Raw genomic sequence first — 17,680 nt, 5'->3', positions numbered from 1 at the left:
GGAGATAGCACAGGGACAATGTCGGCAAGCCTCTAACATGGACAATTAGGAAGAATTTACTGTATTTCGCGTTTTGGTACTCACTGTGTGGCTTCCGCGCGGCTTGTACACGATGAAAGAAGTCACGGAACCGCCGGAATTCGCCTTCGGTACCACCTCGATGTCGCTCCAGTGTACTTTCCACGTCATGGAAGCTATGTCCGCTTCGAGTTTAAAGTGCCTACAAAAGCGAAGTCAAATATTATCGTTGCATTCGACGACCCGCTGGGTCTGGGTACGAACGACAATCGACAATGCGCTGCACCCCCCATAAACACGGTTTCCTTTTCCACTTGTAACCGGTGAATGGGTCCCTCTTTGCGGAAAAGGAACAAGCACCTGCTTACCTGTAAATGAAGACCGAAGCGACAACGAGAACGACAACGATCGAGCTCAAAACCATCGAGAGAATCGCGTGACCTGGCAGAGCTGTTAAACGGAGAACATTTTAGAGGGCGGATCGCGTTGATCGTTGAACGGGACACTTACAGTTGTCGGGGCACAAGGAACCATCGAATCCGCATGTGGGTGTGTCCGGTGGCGCGTCGTCGCGACCACCGGACCAGTGAATCCTCTTCCCGGGGACATATTCGAACGTTTTGTTGGCCCCGTAGAAATTCGCTACGATCTGCGGACAAACGGTTCGAACGACGATAGAGTTCGCGCGAACGATTCGCCGATGGTTTGTTTTACCTCGAACCTCGACGTTTCCGGATTCATGTCGAGAAGAGAATAGTCCGCGATACGATCCCCGTTCTCGTCGATGTTCACGTCTCCCGTGATCCCTGCAAAGCCGAACATCCGGAAACGGAGATGAACGCGCGACTTCGCGCGTCGGGCGTTAAGCGCCGCGTCGCACAGTGGTCCCACAATCGATGAAATGGCTGTTCAGGACGATTTTAGCAATGTTTTGAGACGTAAAAACAGTTTTATATACACTCATACACGAAAGTATTCGAACGCTTACGTTTCTAACATTCAATTAATCAAATATATGTGTTAAACTGAAGCATATGATATAATATGACACATATAACAAGGGATGGGTCATAAGACTGCGTAAGCAAAATTAGAAAATAATTCAACAATATATAGCGTTTTTACAGTACATTTATTGTAAACACGTACCAGAAATAGCTCACAAAAGTATTCGAACGAAACAATTAATAGTTATTTAAATTGAACGATTAAAGGTTTCACTAGAAAGTTGATCCACCTTTTGCTTTTATAACAGCCCTAAGTCTATTTTCCATTGAGTGGAGCAACTTAGAAGTAACATTTGCATCTATTGATTGCCATATTTCAATAATATTTCCTTTTAACACCTCTTTCGAAGTAATAACCGTATTTCTTAATCATTTTTCTACTTCATCTCATAAATGTTCAATGGGTTTTAAATCGGAACTCTTTGCGGTGAATGTGGCACCACGTGTGGAACATTTTACAATACCCATTCTTTGACTATTTTAGCGGTATGTTTCGGATCATTGTCAGACTGAAACCAATAATCGCTAGTTAAATTCAATTTTGATACACTGCTTTTTAAATTTTCCTGCAAAATTTTTAAGTATTTCGTTTTATCCATTATCTCATGGATGAACACAAGGTTTCCCACTCCACTAGATGCCATGCAACCCCAAACTAATACAGATCCACCATTATGTTTTATAGTCGGTCGTAGATTCCGCGATTCTAATTCTGTGTTCCTTTTCCTCCAAACACACTTTTACGTCCATCGCTACCAAAAACGTTAAATTTACTCCCATCAGAGAATAATACTTTGTCCCAGAATAAATTATTTTCATAAATAAATTTGTCGGCGAATTTTAAACGTACAATTTTATTTTTCTTGCTAATAAATGGCTTTCTTCTTGGAACACAGAATTAGAACCGCGAAATCTACGGCCGACTATAAAACATAATGGTGGATCTGTATTAGTTTGGGGCTGCGTGGCATCTAGTTGAGTGGGAAACCTTGTGTTATGGACATTCGAAATACTTAAAAATTTTGCAGGAAAATTTAAAAAGCAGTGTATCAAAATTGAATTTAACTAGCGATTATTGGTTTCAGTCTGACAATGATCCGAAGCATACCGCTATAATAGTCAAAGAATGAGTATTATATAACGTTCCACACGTGGTGCCACATCCACCGCAAAGTCCTGATTTAAACCCCATTGAACATTTACGAGATGAAGTAGAAAGATGATTAAGAAATACGGTTATTACTTCGAAAGAAGTGTTAAAACGAAATATTATTGAAATATGGCAATCAATAGATGCAAATGTTACTTCTAAGTTGGTCCACTCAATGGAAAATAGACTTAGGGGTGTTATAAAAGCAAAAGGTGGATCAACTTTCTAGTGAAACCTTTAATCGTTCAATTTAAATAACTATTAATTGTTTCGTTCGAATACTTTTGTGAGCCATTTCTGGTACGTGTTTACAATAAATGTACTGTAAAAGCGCTATATACTGTTGAATTATTTTCTAATTTTGCTTACGCAGTCTTAAGACCCATCCCTTGTTATATGTGTCATATTATATCAAATGCTTCAGTTTAACACATATGTTTGATTAATTGAATGTTAGAAACGTAAGCGTTCGAATACTTTCGTGTATGAGTGTAGATCGTTGAATGTCATCTTTACGTCAGCCATAACTTTATTAAGTAAAAAAGATATGGTAACAATTAAAAAGTCATGGTGACCTTAATTTTTTATTTAACACTATACTATATTTTATTATACACCTACCAAGCAGTAATACTAACTTGCTCCAATAATATAACTTATTCAAGCGTTTTTATGTTGAGATGTTTATAGAAGACTGTGAGAATCAATTGATTTTTGTTCGAAACATTTTTCTCTTTCAAAGCACCGGAATTGACTGAAAAATTGCGATGACATGTGAATAATAAAATGATGTTTGTAAACATTTATCTTACCAATAGTACATTTCTCGTACCTAACACGTTGAACGCCCAGCGTGAATCGGTGGAGTTTCTCCCGGCGCCAAGAAGCGAAAAAAAATTTACAAAATACTACAACGCATTGTCCCGGGTGTTCAGAGTCACCCCAATTATGATTACAATGTTTTAACGAATTCCATCGTAACTAATAAAGTGTTATAATATTTTAAAAACAAATTTAAATATAAGTATAATTTGTTAGTTATATTTAAATTTGTTTTTAAAATATTATAACACTTTATTAGTTACGATGAAATAGTATTATATAAGTATATATATATATACTTTTATATTTTATTATTTTATTTTACTATTAGTATAAGTATATTTTTAATGTTTGTTTTTGTTTACTTTACATTTTATTGTTATCCCATATTGTCTATATTCGTCATAGTTGTGTTACAAATAAAATTACTATAAATTACCTTCAAAATCCTGCTTTAATTGGACGATGACTGCGAAAACGTCACCCAGATATGGGTGACGCAGCGTTCAACGTGTTAAAAATTCTGTTGTCCATAAGAAATATCGTTTGTAAGTTATTTGAACATTAATATTCAATTAACTGAGGATAATTGTCAACATTTTACGATAACTTTAACTTGCGATAATTTTAACGATAATTGTCAACAATTAATATTTTTCGACTATCAACGGATAGCACATTCTTTCAAAGTGGAATGATTTCTACATACATTTACCTGTATAATCACACCAACACCACTTCCCCTAACGTCCATCAATGAAAATGATTATTGTTTAAAGCGGATCTGTGGCCGGAATCGCACGGAGCGTCAAGAGGTTACTGTCTTGATTATCGATCGAACAACAACAATATTAGGTAACAACAAAAATACTACTATCAAAATATAAACACTATAAATTAACAGAACCAACAACGATCTCTTGACACTCCGTGCGGTTCCGGTCACAGATCTGCTGCTTTGATAAAGAAAATGTTTGGAACAAAAATTAATTAGTTCTCGGTCTTCTCTAAAGATCAATATAGAAAATTAAAATAAAATATTTTTTAAATAAGAAGTCACCATGATTTTTTAATCGATACTATGTCTTTTTTACTTAATAATGTTATAGTCGACGTCAAGACGAATTCAACGACTTATATAAAACGCGTCTTCGCGTCTTAAAACATTGCTGAAATCGTCGTGAACAGCTAATTCATCGATTGGAACCAACAGTGCGCCGATGCACGAGAAATCGTAGGTGGTTATTATGGGGTGACCAATTTTGCCTTTATTTTGTTTTCAGGCGTAATTAACTTTATATTTTTGTCGAATAAGTATGCGTTCCATTTCCTTGTTCAAAAATAAACAAAATAAAAATAAAAGAAAATATAAATATTAAAAATAATATATCTATAATATAATATAATATAATATAATATAATATAATGTAATATAATATAATATAATATAATATAATATAATATAATATAATATAATATAATATAATATAATATAATATAATATAATATAATATAATATAATATAATATAATATAATATAATATAATATAATATATTAATAATATTATATATATATATATAATATTAAAAAATAATATATATTATTTGTCCGAGAACATTAGTTTCTATGGTAATCGCGAAATCTCTATTAACACTAGATTTACGGAACCCGTCAAAATGACGATCATTTATATCGTGAAGATACATTCATGAGTTTTTTGTTCAATTTATATGTCACTTACGGCAAATGTTACAATAACACCTGTTAAAAATCAGAATCAATGTCTTATTGTTACTTTTATAAACCAATGTAAAACAGCTGTTTTTTGTGCTCCGTGAATGTAGCGCTTAACGCTAGATAATCCATCTCTTAAGATGCAAGTAAATTATTACTTGTGCACTGGATTCATATGTATTATGATTTAAATGTAGCTTGCGTTCGGGACCTTTGTGCGATGCATGCATATGTGTGCATGCCAAGCGACGATATTGCACGTTCCCGTGTGCTCGTCCTTCCCGTTTTGTACAGATCCTCGAAATGTAAACGCGTACCAGTAAGGACTATATTATACAGGATATCTCAGCTAAATGAGGCCACCTAAGTATCTCGGTTATTTTCGAAGGTATCGAGAAACTTTATTAACAGATGTTTTTCAGTTCAAAAAGATGCATAATATGGACCGTTTATTTTGAAAGTGGTGTAAGTCCACAATTAAAAAATATAGGTTAATTACGTGCAATCTGGGAATGTTTGTACTAATTTATCAATATGTAATTTGATTATATAAATTTCTTTTAGGCGAATTTAACTAAAATAATATACAATTTCCAGGCTGCAAATGGACTTACACCACTTCCATAATTAGTCAATTGTAAATATCATTTAATTTCAATTTTGAAATAACAAATATCGCTTAAAATATATCTCATATTAATCCAATTTTGTTTATAAATAATAACAAGAAATAAAATAGGATTAGCATTTTTTATTTTGAACGTTAATTATATTTATATATTGTTAAACTTAACACAAGATATTGGTATTATTAATTATTTATGCTCTTCATGTGGCAGTGTTTTGAAATATTCATGATGCGCAGGAGGTATATAAGGTAATAGCTGCTGCATATCCTTATATTTTTCGTATGTAATAGGCTTTGGCATCGTGATGGAAATTGGACTTACACCACTTTCATAATCAATGATGACGCAATTTCTTTTACCGGCCAATTTTAAATTGAACAAAGCATTGGCATTTTTTAAGATATTTAATACTAACTAGTTATAAACAAAAAGTTTACACTATATCAAGCATAAATTACGTCATATCTCATTTTTAAAAAAAAAAGACTTACACCACTTTCAAAATAAACGGTCCATATGATCGTAATACATTTTTTCGTAGCTGGCGAATTTTCGAAGATTTCAAGGTGATCTTCACTTTCTTTTATCATAATCGTATATTTTTCGAAGCATTAGTTGACGCAGCTCGACATTTTCTACAAAAAAGTATTAATTTAAGTATGTCGAAGAATGATTAGTTCAGCAGATGTTCAGTGTTATTTTCCGATGAAAGTATGTGCATAAGATTAATGTACATAATACGCACTTTTCGGCACGGCAAAAAGCACAAAATTAAAGAGAAAATATCTGCTAATCTAATAAATTCTCGACATACATAAATGAATACTTTTTTGTAGAAAATGTTCAGCTGGATCAACTAATGTATAAACAAAAAAATATGATCATAATTAAAGAAAGTGAAGATGAAATCTCCGAAAATTCGCCAGCTGCGAAAGCTCGTATCACGCGTCTCTCTGAATTGAAAAACTTTTGTTCGCGAAGTTTTTCGATACCTTCGAAAATAACAGAGATACTTAGGTGGTGGCCTCGTTTAGCTGAGACACCCTATACAAACAAGTGGGTCCTCCATCATTATTTGACAAATATAAAGTTAATCATAGCGGAAAACAAATGGAAGCCACAGGCAATTGATCACACCCCGCGGAAACTGGCTCCACCACCCTAGGAGAAGGGAAAAGGGTGCCGGGTGCCGACTCCTTTACCTTTGAAGCTCTTCCCCCACATACGTCGCGTGAGATTACCGCCGTCCAAATTGACCTTATCGGGATGTTCCGGCAGACTGTCCTTGAGTGCGAGGGCATAGAGGAGAACGGCGTCGTAAAACGCCGTGACGAACGTCGAGACCGTGCTGTTCCCGAAAGTGAAATTGTACTTGCTCTGGGCCAACGATTTCACTTTTCGCGAGAAGTTCAAGTACTCGACGTTGTCCGGTGTGCGGGGTGTCACCGTTAGCAACGCTTGATAAGCCTTCCGCGCTTTCTCGTTTCTCTCGTCGCTGTCCGTTTCCACCCTCCACGGTTCCAGCGAATCGTTGTCGCTGAAAAACAAAAATCAACCAAACAAATAAACAAATTTCGCTTTCCGCGAACGAGACACGCCGGTGCCGCGTTCGTCGGCGTTCGGGAAGGGCGGGAGGGAAGATTGCGGTTTGCGGGGGCTGCTCCGATGCGTTCCACGAAATCCGATTCGAGGGTAAATCGGGTGGAGACGCGCTTCTCTCGTCCTCTCTCGCTCGATCGATGGGATTGCAAGGTGCGGCACGCCGCGAGTCCTCGACTCGCGTTTCCGGTTGCGCGCGTCGCGTTCTGATCGCATTACGATCCCGCCTTGATTACGTTCTAATCGGTTTCGTAATTCGCCCTCGGGTCGGGGCGAGGGATATCGTCGGCTTACCTGGACGACAGCTCGATGGAGAAAAACACGTATTCCCCGGAATCCACCATGCCGAGCTCCTCGGCCGCCAACAATATCTCCCGGATGGTGGTCGCGTTGGCGCACATCACTACAACTGCAACAACCAGGGAAAAATGATCTTTCGTGCCGGCTCTCGCGTTCGCGAGAACGCCTCTCGCAAATTGGATCGCGACCCGGACTCGACTCGGACAACGGCGAGGACGTTTCTAAATCCCAATGTTACGCGTTTCGTTCCTAAAAAATGATTTCGTCGTGTTAGTTTCTCATCTATCAACGAGATACACGAGGAGTCGCATTCTCACCAAACTCTCCGTTGTCAGACACATGCGTAATGTGGTCACCTCGTTCTACCATGTATGTACATAGTCGGATTTGTCAGTAGAACGTCAAGATTTTTGAAAAATGTCTCAACTACAGTAAGGAGCAAAAGTGACCACACACGCGCACACACACCTTTTAAAACGGTGTAATTATTATTGTAAATGTTAGGGGAACTAGTTCACTCTACACACACAATAACTAGAATACTTTTTTCCCAATTTCGCTACTATTTGGAATAAAAAAATTTAAGAAACTCCCGTTTTTTTCACTTTTTTATTTATAATGAAAATTTAAAAAATGTGTTTGATACTTCTCGGTAACTTATATACGTTGAAAATACTTCTTCATTTATAATGAAAATTTAAAAAACGTGTTTGATACTTTTCGGTAACTTATATACGTGTTGAAAATACTTCTTCATTTATAATGAAAATTTAAAAAATGTGTTTGATAGTTCTCGGTAACTTATATACGTTGAAAATACTTCTTCATTTGTAATGAAAATTTAAAAAATGTGTTTGATACTTCTCGGTAACTTATATACGCGTTGAAAATTTCATTGAAATCGGTCGTCGCATAGCCGCTAAAACATGTAAAAATTACCTGTTTCTGGTTAAATATTCATGAAATATTACGATTCTCGTGATATTTAATTATTCACAGCTTATGTCGTGATGAACCGATGTCAATGAAATTTTCAGCGTGCGCACATGTTGCCGAGAAATATCAAATGCATCTTTTCAATTTTCATTATAGATAGAAAAGTGAAAGAAACGATAATTTTTTACATTTTTTTTTATTCCAAATACAGTCGATTCTCCCTAGTTGACGCTCAGATTGTACACGAAAACGGACAATTTGAGAAGAGGAAATACGATTATTCGAGGCTTGCGACTCGTTTTTATAGTCACCGATCGTCAACAACTATAAAAACGAGCCGAGAGGTGTCCGAATGATCGTATCTCCTCTTCCCAAACTGTTCAGTTTTGTGCACAATCGGAGCGTCGATTAGGAAGGATTTACTGTAATAGCAAAACTAGAAAAAGAAAGTATTTTAGTCATTGTACAGTGAACTGGTTCCACTAACATTTATAAAAAAAAAGTCAAGTCATTAATCGTCAAAATCGGTACACTTTACCAATTTTACCAACTTTCTTTAAATACGTCATACTTTACTTAATCTTTGATCTATTGGGTTGGCAACTAAGTAATTGCCGATTTCAGTTATAGATGTCTCTCACTCCCATTTTTATGATATCCGTAAATGTTATATTATAAAATTATTATTATTATTATTATTATTATTATTATTATTATTATGTTATTTTTTATTATCCGTGAATGTTAGCAACTGGACAAATTGAATGCAGCGGTCAAGGAAAAGCGACCAGAATTGGTCAATCGTAAAGGTGTCATTTTCCACCAGGACAATGCTAAGCCGCACACGTCTATGTCCACTCGGCAAAAATTGATGGATATTGCTTGGGAATTGATGTTACACCCACCATACAGCCCTGATCTCGCGTCATCGGATTACAACTTATTTCGATCTCTGGACAACTCCCTTCGTGGTAAAACTTTTAATGATGATGACGCTGTAAAATCTCACTTAACTCAGTTTTTGGCCGAAAACGATCAGACTTTCTACGAACGTGGAATTTTCAAGTTGTCAGAGAGATGGCAACTAATGGAAAATACATTACAGATTAAACTTCATTCCAAGTAAAAAGAAATTTTTTATTTCATTGAACAAATCGGCAATTACTTAGTTGCCAATCCAATAGATATAAAATCATCAATGGATCCCCATCCGTTGCCCGCTACTACTAGACCGATTTTATTTTATCTCATCTCGGACATCCATCGGACACCATATTATTTTACAACAGGAGAATCAAATCATGCTATACGACAGCAATAACGGTTTAAACAAGATTACTTAGGAATGTTAATATCTGCTGCAAACATTTGGATCTCTGTTCTATCCGTACGTATTTCGAGCATCGGGTGCATTGTTTTCTCGAACTCCTATCGTTAACCGATACAGTAAATTCTCCTCGATCACCTTTCTGCTTGTAAACGGAAATGGACAATTTGAGAAAAGAGAATACGATTACTCGAGCCTTGCGGATCGTTTTCATAGTCGCCGATTGTCAACAACTATAAAAATAATCCGCGAGACTCTAATAACACTGACCGACAAAATCAAACTTTTTTTCTGGGTTTCTATAGCCACTATGAAATTCTTGTAGAGCTCCACTCCCTGAACAAGAATCCGAAAACCGAATTGCTCCATCACACTCAGTTTTTTAAATAAACGAACTTTTACAAAAACCTAAAATTTTCGAGAAAAATGAGGTATTGCATGAAAAGTACAAACGTTAGAAAGTTCTAATTGGTGTTAAAAGATAGAGGAGAGTTTCCCGAATATAGTGGCATGCAATTTATTAATTGTTTTTGGATCTAAATAACAATAAATTAATGTCAAAGTTTAAAAAAGTATCGACGTGAGCAGTTTCTGCGCAATATTTTTGTATTTTTACGAAAAGGTTTTTTGTTCAGCACGAAACTCTACCCAGGATCGGATTCTGTAGACATTTCTGAAGAAGTGCCCTATTGGATCCCTCCATCGGTGTTGATTATCCATAGCTTCGGTCCTGTCGGACAGAGAGAAGCGAGCAGCGAAGCTCATGGCGGCAAAACGTCGTGTACATGTTGCCGTCGAACATTTTGTCGATCTATTCAAAATGTATATCGTTCCGACACTTTTACCGGGCCGTTTCTTCTTCAGAAATGTCTACAGAATCCGATCCTGGGTAGAGTTTTCGTGCTGAACAAAGAACTTTTCGTAAAAATACAAAAATATTGCGTAGAAACTGCTCACGTCGACACTTTTTTAAAATTTGACATTAATTTATTGCTATTTAGGACCAAAAACAATTAATAAATTGCATGCCACTATATTCGGGAAACTCTCCTCTATCTTTTAACACCAATTAGAACTTTTTAACGTTTGTACTTTTCGTGCAATACCTCATTTTTCTCGAAAATTTCGGGTTTTTACAAAAGTTCGTTTATTTAAAAAACTGAGGGTGATGGAGCAATTCGGTTTTCGGATTCTTGTTCAGGGAGTGAAGCTCTACGAATCTTCGCTTCCCAAATTGCCCATTTTGGTTTACGAGCTGAGGTTTACGAATTTATTGTAACTTGCAATCCTCCGAATGTTATTCAAACATCAAATAACACTTACTCCTGGCGGAATTCGAGAGAGTTTCGAGCAACCGCCTGTAATTCTGGCTTTCGTCCTGATCGAAACTACGATGGTAAGACGTCTTGTTTAGAGCGGTGAAAACGGCGCTGAGGGTGAAGTGGCACTCGGAATGGCCGCGGCTGCTCGTCATCGGATGATTGTGATACAAAAGCCCGATCAGTTTCCACCCGAATCGCCTCAAGATGTTCTTGAGCGCCTCGCCCACCAGCCGATAAGAACCCATCATTCTGGTCAAGGTCGGATAGTGCTCGCTCTTGTGGCGGAACGCTTCCGCCCGACCGCCCGCCGTCAGCACGGGAATGCCCCAAACCCCGGCGTATCTCGCGACAGGTGCGATCACGTAGTCGCAGACTGGACCCAGAAACGCATCTGCGCTGCCAAAAATCAGCGTACGAATCGAAACCGTTCCGTCTCCGAGACGCAGAAACGAGAACGCGAACGCGAACCAGGGAAGGCTTCCGTGACGCGAGCCGTTCGCGCGATCATCCCTTTCTCTCGCCCTCTGGCTACCCGTAGAAAATCTATCTCGTTCCCCCGTTCTCTTTCTCCCCGCGGTTCGATCGCGAACACGAACATCTATCGAGAAGGAGGGCACGATGGGCAACCAGTTGCTCGAAGCTCGAGCGAATACGAACGCCGGAAGCATAGGCGTCACGAGTACCGTCGCGTGATCCCACCGATCCAGGAATCCTAATCCTAACTCGAACCCGGTTCTGCTCTCAGTTTCGTAGAGTAACCCCGGTTAACCCGGTTAACCCGCTCTTATGACGGATTAATGCATCCCAAGAGAATGTATATTGAATTTGATCAGAATATATATATTATTCATTAGAGAATTTGTTTGTATCTGTATATAATTGCATCCACTTTTTTAACCCTTCGCACTCGAGTGGTGACTCTGAGGCACTATTAAAATGTATGATGTCACGTTCTAATTATAGTTTTTACATTAGCAAAGTTTAGATTTAAAAAGATTGTTAAGAGCGTAACCGTTGTGTGAATCACAAGAGTCAATCTCATGTGCATAAAATGTACTTTGTCATGTGAAATAAGAATACTATGAGTCAGAAAAATTATTTTAGATTTACAGTTGAAATAGCATCCAGTGCAAAGGGTTAAAACAATTGTTTTGGTCCAGAGAGATCACTGTGCGATGCTTGCGATATTATAACGTCAAGCAACCTATTTTATTAATTTATTTGATGCGACATTCTCTGCGGCGAAGAATAAAACATGCTATTTGCTATTCGCAGCAAGGAGCGAAAGGTGTTATTTTACGCGGATAAAAATGATCCGTTGCTAGTCGAACCACTAAAATGAACTGGTTTTCGCAGCGAGAAGCACAATATGTTAGTCCTCGTCGCTGCATATGAGCCGTTTATTTTGAAAGTGGCATAAGTCACTTTTTCAAAAAAAATCGAGTTAATGGTAACACTAATTACAATCGAACGGTATCTTTCCATTCTAAAAAAATTTGCATTCAATAAATTGAGAACTATTGAGATTTGTTCGAGAGAAGTTTTGCTAATTAACGGTATAACAAACATGTTTATTTTGAAAGTGGCGTAAGTCGCTGTACTCAGGAAATTAATTGCGAGGCTTAGTGTAAAAGAAATAGAGACGTGTGATAAGTGTGTGTGAAGTATTGTTTTGAATTATTTTCAGTATTTTTACAAAAGTTGTGATCACTGGACTTATTTTTATAAGTGCGAAAGAATAGTGCTAAAAATTCAATGGATACGATTTTACCATGATATTCCCTATAAAATGTTTTATAAACTAACTTTAGATGAAAAAGATGAATTTCTAACTTTGGATTTGTCACCAAAAAGAGGAAGATCTAGCCGTTATTCACAAATAGAAATGGATCCGTTATACGCTGGATCTCGTCCTGTTTCTTCAGCAAAATACAAAGACATGATAGACTTGCTTAATTGTATACCCCCAATATACCGCAGTTATTTAAAAAATTTGAAACAAAACACGATTTCCGAGGACTTAATCACTCCTATTGATGGCGAAAATTAAATTGAACTGATGTATATATATATATATATATTTTCATATAAATTACTTATACTTATGTTTCAGAATGTACTAATTATTTTTGTATTTTATGAATATTAAAATAAAAAATACTTAAATCAAACCTTTATATTAAATATGTTCATGGTATAAATTATTATTATATATGTAATTTATTCAACAATTTTAGTAAATCACTGTCCTTTCAAAACAACACTTCGGTAAAATACGTCGGACAAAATTAATATATGTCAGTCATTTTTCTAAACTATTTATTTTGAAAGTGGCTTAAGTCACTTTACCGTAATGAAAAGTGGTGATTTTTTAATGTTTATACGAAATTATTTATACTGAGAAAAATATCAGTATCCTGAGATAACAAATACAAGTAAATCTTCTCAAAAGTTGGCATCCATATTTTTAAACGTGTTAAAACGCAAACCCATAAATATATCGACTTAAAAACAAAGTAACTTATGCCACTTTCAAAATAAACGGCTCATGTAAAGAAAATGCTACTATTCGATAGAAAAATCGAAATGTACTACTTTTTCTTGTGCACAAAGTTCTCGCAAGGAAACTGAAACGCGTCGCTTTTCGCTAACACGCATCGATTTGATAAAACGATGACTTGATATTTACAAATCGAAAATAACATTCTGTTAATCTTATTTTACATCCATTGACAAGAGAGCTGCGTAGATTTCACCTCGTTCGCATTAAATTAGAAGTACCGACGAACAGGATGTTCCATTGTACGTATATTATATAACCAAACGAAAAAGATACGTAAAATGAAATTATTAAACGTGTCAACTGGTAAAACACGATCGAAATACTGAAGAACGTAAAGCGCGCTTCTTCCGAAACTGATAAAGACCGAATACCATCGACAGTAACAAAACAAAAGAGAATTTCCCTCTAACACAGTTGCAATCTAGAATATAACACGTTTCTGCGCGCCGATGGACGGCACGTTCGTAGAATATTCCAATAGAATTCGATGACAACATTTGTCTAATCGAAGTAAAACAATTAGCAGATTCAACAATTTTTTTCGTAGCTTTATTCCATAACTGCAACAGATTTCAAGAACGGATTGATCGGGTTATCAGCAGCCCCTCTTACAGGTTACACAGAGCCGAACCCGGTTACGTATTATTATACATTTTTACCTATCTACTAACCGTCTATTGTAACCTTCCTGTAGTAACCGGGTTACGGATCGGGTCATGTCACCCGCCCTTAACGAGTTAACCCACTCTCTGGCTGACTCGGGAGCCGTTCTCCCGCTCTGTAGGTTACTGTGGGTTACTGTAACCTGCCTTGGTTATTTTGCCGGGTTATGGTTAGGGTTAGGTGACGGTTAGGATCCCTGTGAGATCGTCATAAGCACAGGCGTCACGAGTATCGTCGCGTGATCCCACCGATCACCGTTCCCGCGATCCATTGCCATTCCCGCGCCGGAATCGCTCGACGTCCGACGAGAATTCCACGGCTACCGATACAGATCTCCGGACAATGTTTTCACAATGAGATAACGTTTATCGGCGCGCAGATGCTATAAATCGAACTCGAACTACTTTCCACCGATCACGTTGGCTCCGAGCACTCTATCGCGTCGCGCGTAATCGGTGGTCCAAAAAATCTCGCGGAAATTACGCTGAAAGCGAGGCGGCGAAACCAGGCCCAGAGTCGTCGTCGGGTTTTCTCGCCGTTACCTCTCTATCCGTCACCGTAAAAATACGACCGGCCGTAAATCTCGAACGGAACGACGATAGAATACGACTCTCGACGATACGCTGCGACAGCTTTCGGGAACTTTCGGACAGCGAGAGAGAGAGAGAGAGAGAGAGAGAGAGAGAGAGAGAGAGAAAGAGAGAGATCTGCGACCGGATAAACGGCTGGACGCGTTCGAGAAACCTTTGCGATTCATGAGATGCAAACGGGAGAGCAGAATTTTGCTCGCTCGTCGCGTGTCGCGCGGGCCTGAAACGAATCGAGGCGTCGAGGACCGTGCTGATGATTCCCGCGTGTCTCGATCGAGGCGGATCCGCGGCGTTGCTCTTGTAAACACTTTTTTCCGACTCGCCGCGTAAAGCCGACCGAAGACAAGAAGACGACTCTTGCGCTCGACCAAGAAAGAAGAATTGCGCTCGGAGAATAGAAATCGGATTCGCGGCGAGAGGGCGGGTTAAGGAGCGAGCCGCGGTAAGCTTTTATCCCATTGTTTATGCAAAAGCTGCTGGTCCGGGCACGTTCTCCCGACGTTCCGTTTCCCTCGGGTGCCCGGAGCGTAAAATGTGAGAATGGACGGAGGATCGCGCGTCGTGCATTCGCGGAGCGAACTCGTTTCACCCCCCGTTTCAAACCCCTTAGTCGGGATCGTGACTCGATCTTTCGCGGCGACTCGATAACGCGTCGTCGATAAAACGATCGGTAGCCGACTGAAAATACGATGACGTCGTCGCGTAAACAATCCTAATTATAGATAGCGGATAACAATCGAATCCGTCGATGAGCGTCCGTCGGGCGTCGCACAGTGCTCGGTTCATACCCAAAAAGCGGGAAAAAAAGTCGGTTTTAAAAAATACCTCCGTAATGCATAAGTTTGTTCGCCGGTGGTCAATTAAGCATGCTGCTTATATCATTTACTATGATCTTTTTTACCGTTTGTCCATTTCGGACACGGCTTGAGGATGGGCTTCGGAGTAGCCCATCTCCGAATCGTCCTAAATTGTGCATCATCGTTTATAATTATTTCGTAATGCACTTGGTTATGTACTTAAATTCTGTCGTAGGACACTTTTTTATCTCCTCGCACTTTTTGGGTTACGTACAATTTTCATTTTATTCTTTAATTATGAGTTGATCGTATTTTGAAAATCGCATTTTCAACGATGACCGCGCTCCGTTGAAACCGACGAGAATAATTATGAATTATTTTCTTTTTTACGATCGTATGCAGACTTTCACTGGCATCCGGCCCGTCGATGTCGAGCACGAGGAAAAGAACGACGAAGAAAACAAAACCGTTTCTCCCGGAAAGAATCGAACGAACCATCGGTTTCGGAACAATGTCCGTAACATGAAAATATCGTATCGTGAGTGTTCGATTTAATTGAATCGAAAAGAAAAATTGCATTTTAGAAAAAACCTTTTACAAAACAATTAAAACACCGCATTCTCTTTTCATTATTCCATTCCAAGGAAAATCCAAATATTAGGTCTACCGGAAAGTTCTGTCCGATAGTGTCACTTCAAGTTTCAATCCATATGCACATGTTGATTTGAGACATATACGACTATCTCTCTTTATCATTGCGTTTACACGCATGTACTCTCCTAAATAAACTGAAACAAAGATGTCTCGTGTCATTATTAAGTGAAACGCGATCGTGAAAACATGGCTACCGATGATAATGCCAGACCACATGCTGCTTCGGCGACTCGTCAGAAAATCGCAGAGCTAGGTTGGGAAATTCTGTCGCATCCACCGTACTCCCCAGACCTAGCACCCTCCGATTATCACTTGTTTCTCTCTTTGCAAAACTTTTTACAGGAAAAAAAATTCCAAACTGAAGCTGACGTCAACCAAGCACTAGTCGAGTTCTTCGCCTCTAAAAATAAATCGTTTTTGTAAAAATGGCATTTACAAGTTGCCGTCACGCTGGCAAGAAGTCGTAAGTAACGATGGAAAGTATATTCTACAATAAATATTATTAAATGTATGAAAATTGTGTTATATTTCGTTTCAAAAACGGACAGAACTTTCCGGTAGACCCAATAAAATGAAGAAAGGTGCCCGCTTTTCGTACAGAAACCGATCACTGTGCCGTCGACGCGTCGTCGCGTTCGAAAGATCGGGCACGATAACGCTCGATCGAAAACGCAAGAAGGCAACGCGAGGAGGAGACCTGCCGATCGGTTGATGTAAAAGTCGAACGCGGCCAAAGGGCCGTACGTGCTCGAGCATCGCGAGTCCCGATGCTCGACCTCGATCCTCCATCCTGGCAGAGGTCCCTTCGCCGAGGTGACAGCTTCCACCGCGAGATGAACCGCCGGTAGAACCCTCAGCAAGCTCTGCTCGTGTCGGGGATCGGCCGGCGTGATCACGGCCAGCATCACCGGCTCCCGTTGTTTCGACGATGTCTCCCGCAGCCGCGTCTCGCCGCACTCTTTCAATTCTTTCAACCCTTTCGCGGGTTGTTGTATCGTGCCCGCGCTGCAGCACATGGTGGTCAGGAACAACGTCAGCTTGATAGGAGCGTCGTTGAGGCGGGCCGCGCGCGTAGTGCCCCGTCCAGACGACATGACCGATTTCGCGAGATCGCGTGGTCGGTTCGCGCGCGTCCCGATCGAAGCCGCGGCGTCGTCGTGCGCATTCGACCGTCGATTCACTCGGCCGCGTCTGCCGATTCCCGACGTCTCTTCCTCTCCATCCCGTCCTTCGCGTTTCCCGTTCGACAGGCGACTTCGAAACTCGAACTGTCCCCTCGCCTCCGAGTCAGTTTCAAAGTTCGTTCCCGCCACCGTTACCGGGGTTCGACTGCCGGAGATAAGCTCCGCGTGGAAGCGGATCGGCGCGACGCGGCTCGCGCGGGCGAAGCAAACTTCCACGGGCAGCGCGATCGAAACTGAAGCGACTCGAGCGCGTTCCAGAGACGACGGTCCTCCGGCCGTCGCGGATCGTCCCGTTCCTTTTCCTCTCGCTGATCTCGTCCAGCATCTCTCTTTCTCCGGAACGAAACCGCGGCGCTCGTGCTTGCGCGTTGCCTCGCCTGCCTT

The 17,680-nt window shown here is 39.5% G+C and overlaps 1 protein-coding gene across 1 annotated transcript in view; it reads right to left on the bottom strand.

The window, feature by feature from the left end:
• Positions 1 to 17,680, bottom strand: part of LOC117217388 (atrial natriuretic peptide receptor 1) — a 36,716-nt gene that overhangs the window by 15,972 nt on the left and 3,064 nt on the right. Inside the window, exons 5-11 of the mRNA XM_076527267.1 lie at positions 10,847 to 11,236; positions 7,255 to 7,369; positions 6,564 to 6,898; positions 733 to 824; positions 529 to 667; positions 387 to 468; positions 85 to 220 (exon numbers count right to left, since the gene is read on the bottom strand). Of these exons, the coding sequence (XP_076383382.1) occupies positions 85 to 220; positions 387 to 468; positions 529 to 667; positions 733 to 824; positions 6,564 to 6,898; positions 7,255 to 7,369; positions 10,847 to 11,236 (1,289 nt within the window). The remainder of the gene's footprint in view (positions 1 to 84; positions 221 to 386; positions 469 to 528; positions 668 to 732; positions 825 to 6,563; positions 6,899 to 7,254; positions 7,370 to 10,846; positions 11,237 to 17,680) is intronic.

This window comes from Megalopta genalis, chromosome 17 (genome assembly GCF_051020955.1).
Source record: "Megalopta genalis isolate 19385.01 chromosome 17, iyMegGena1_principal, whole genome shotgun sequence".
Taxonomy (NCBI): domain Eukaryota; kingdom Metazoa; phylum Arthropoda; class Insecta; order Hymenoptera; family Halictidae; genus Megalopta; species Megalopta genalis.
Note: the sequence above shows the minus strand (reverse complement) of the source record. Positions and strands in the feature narration are given on the sequence as shown.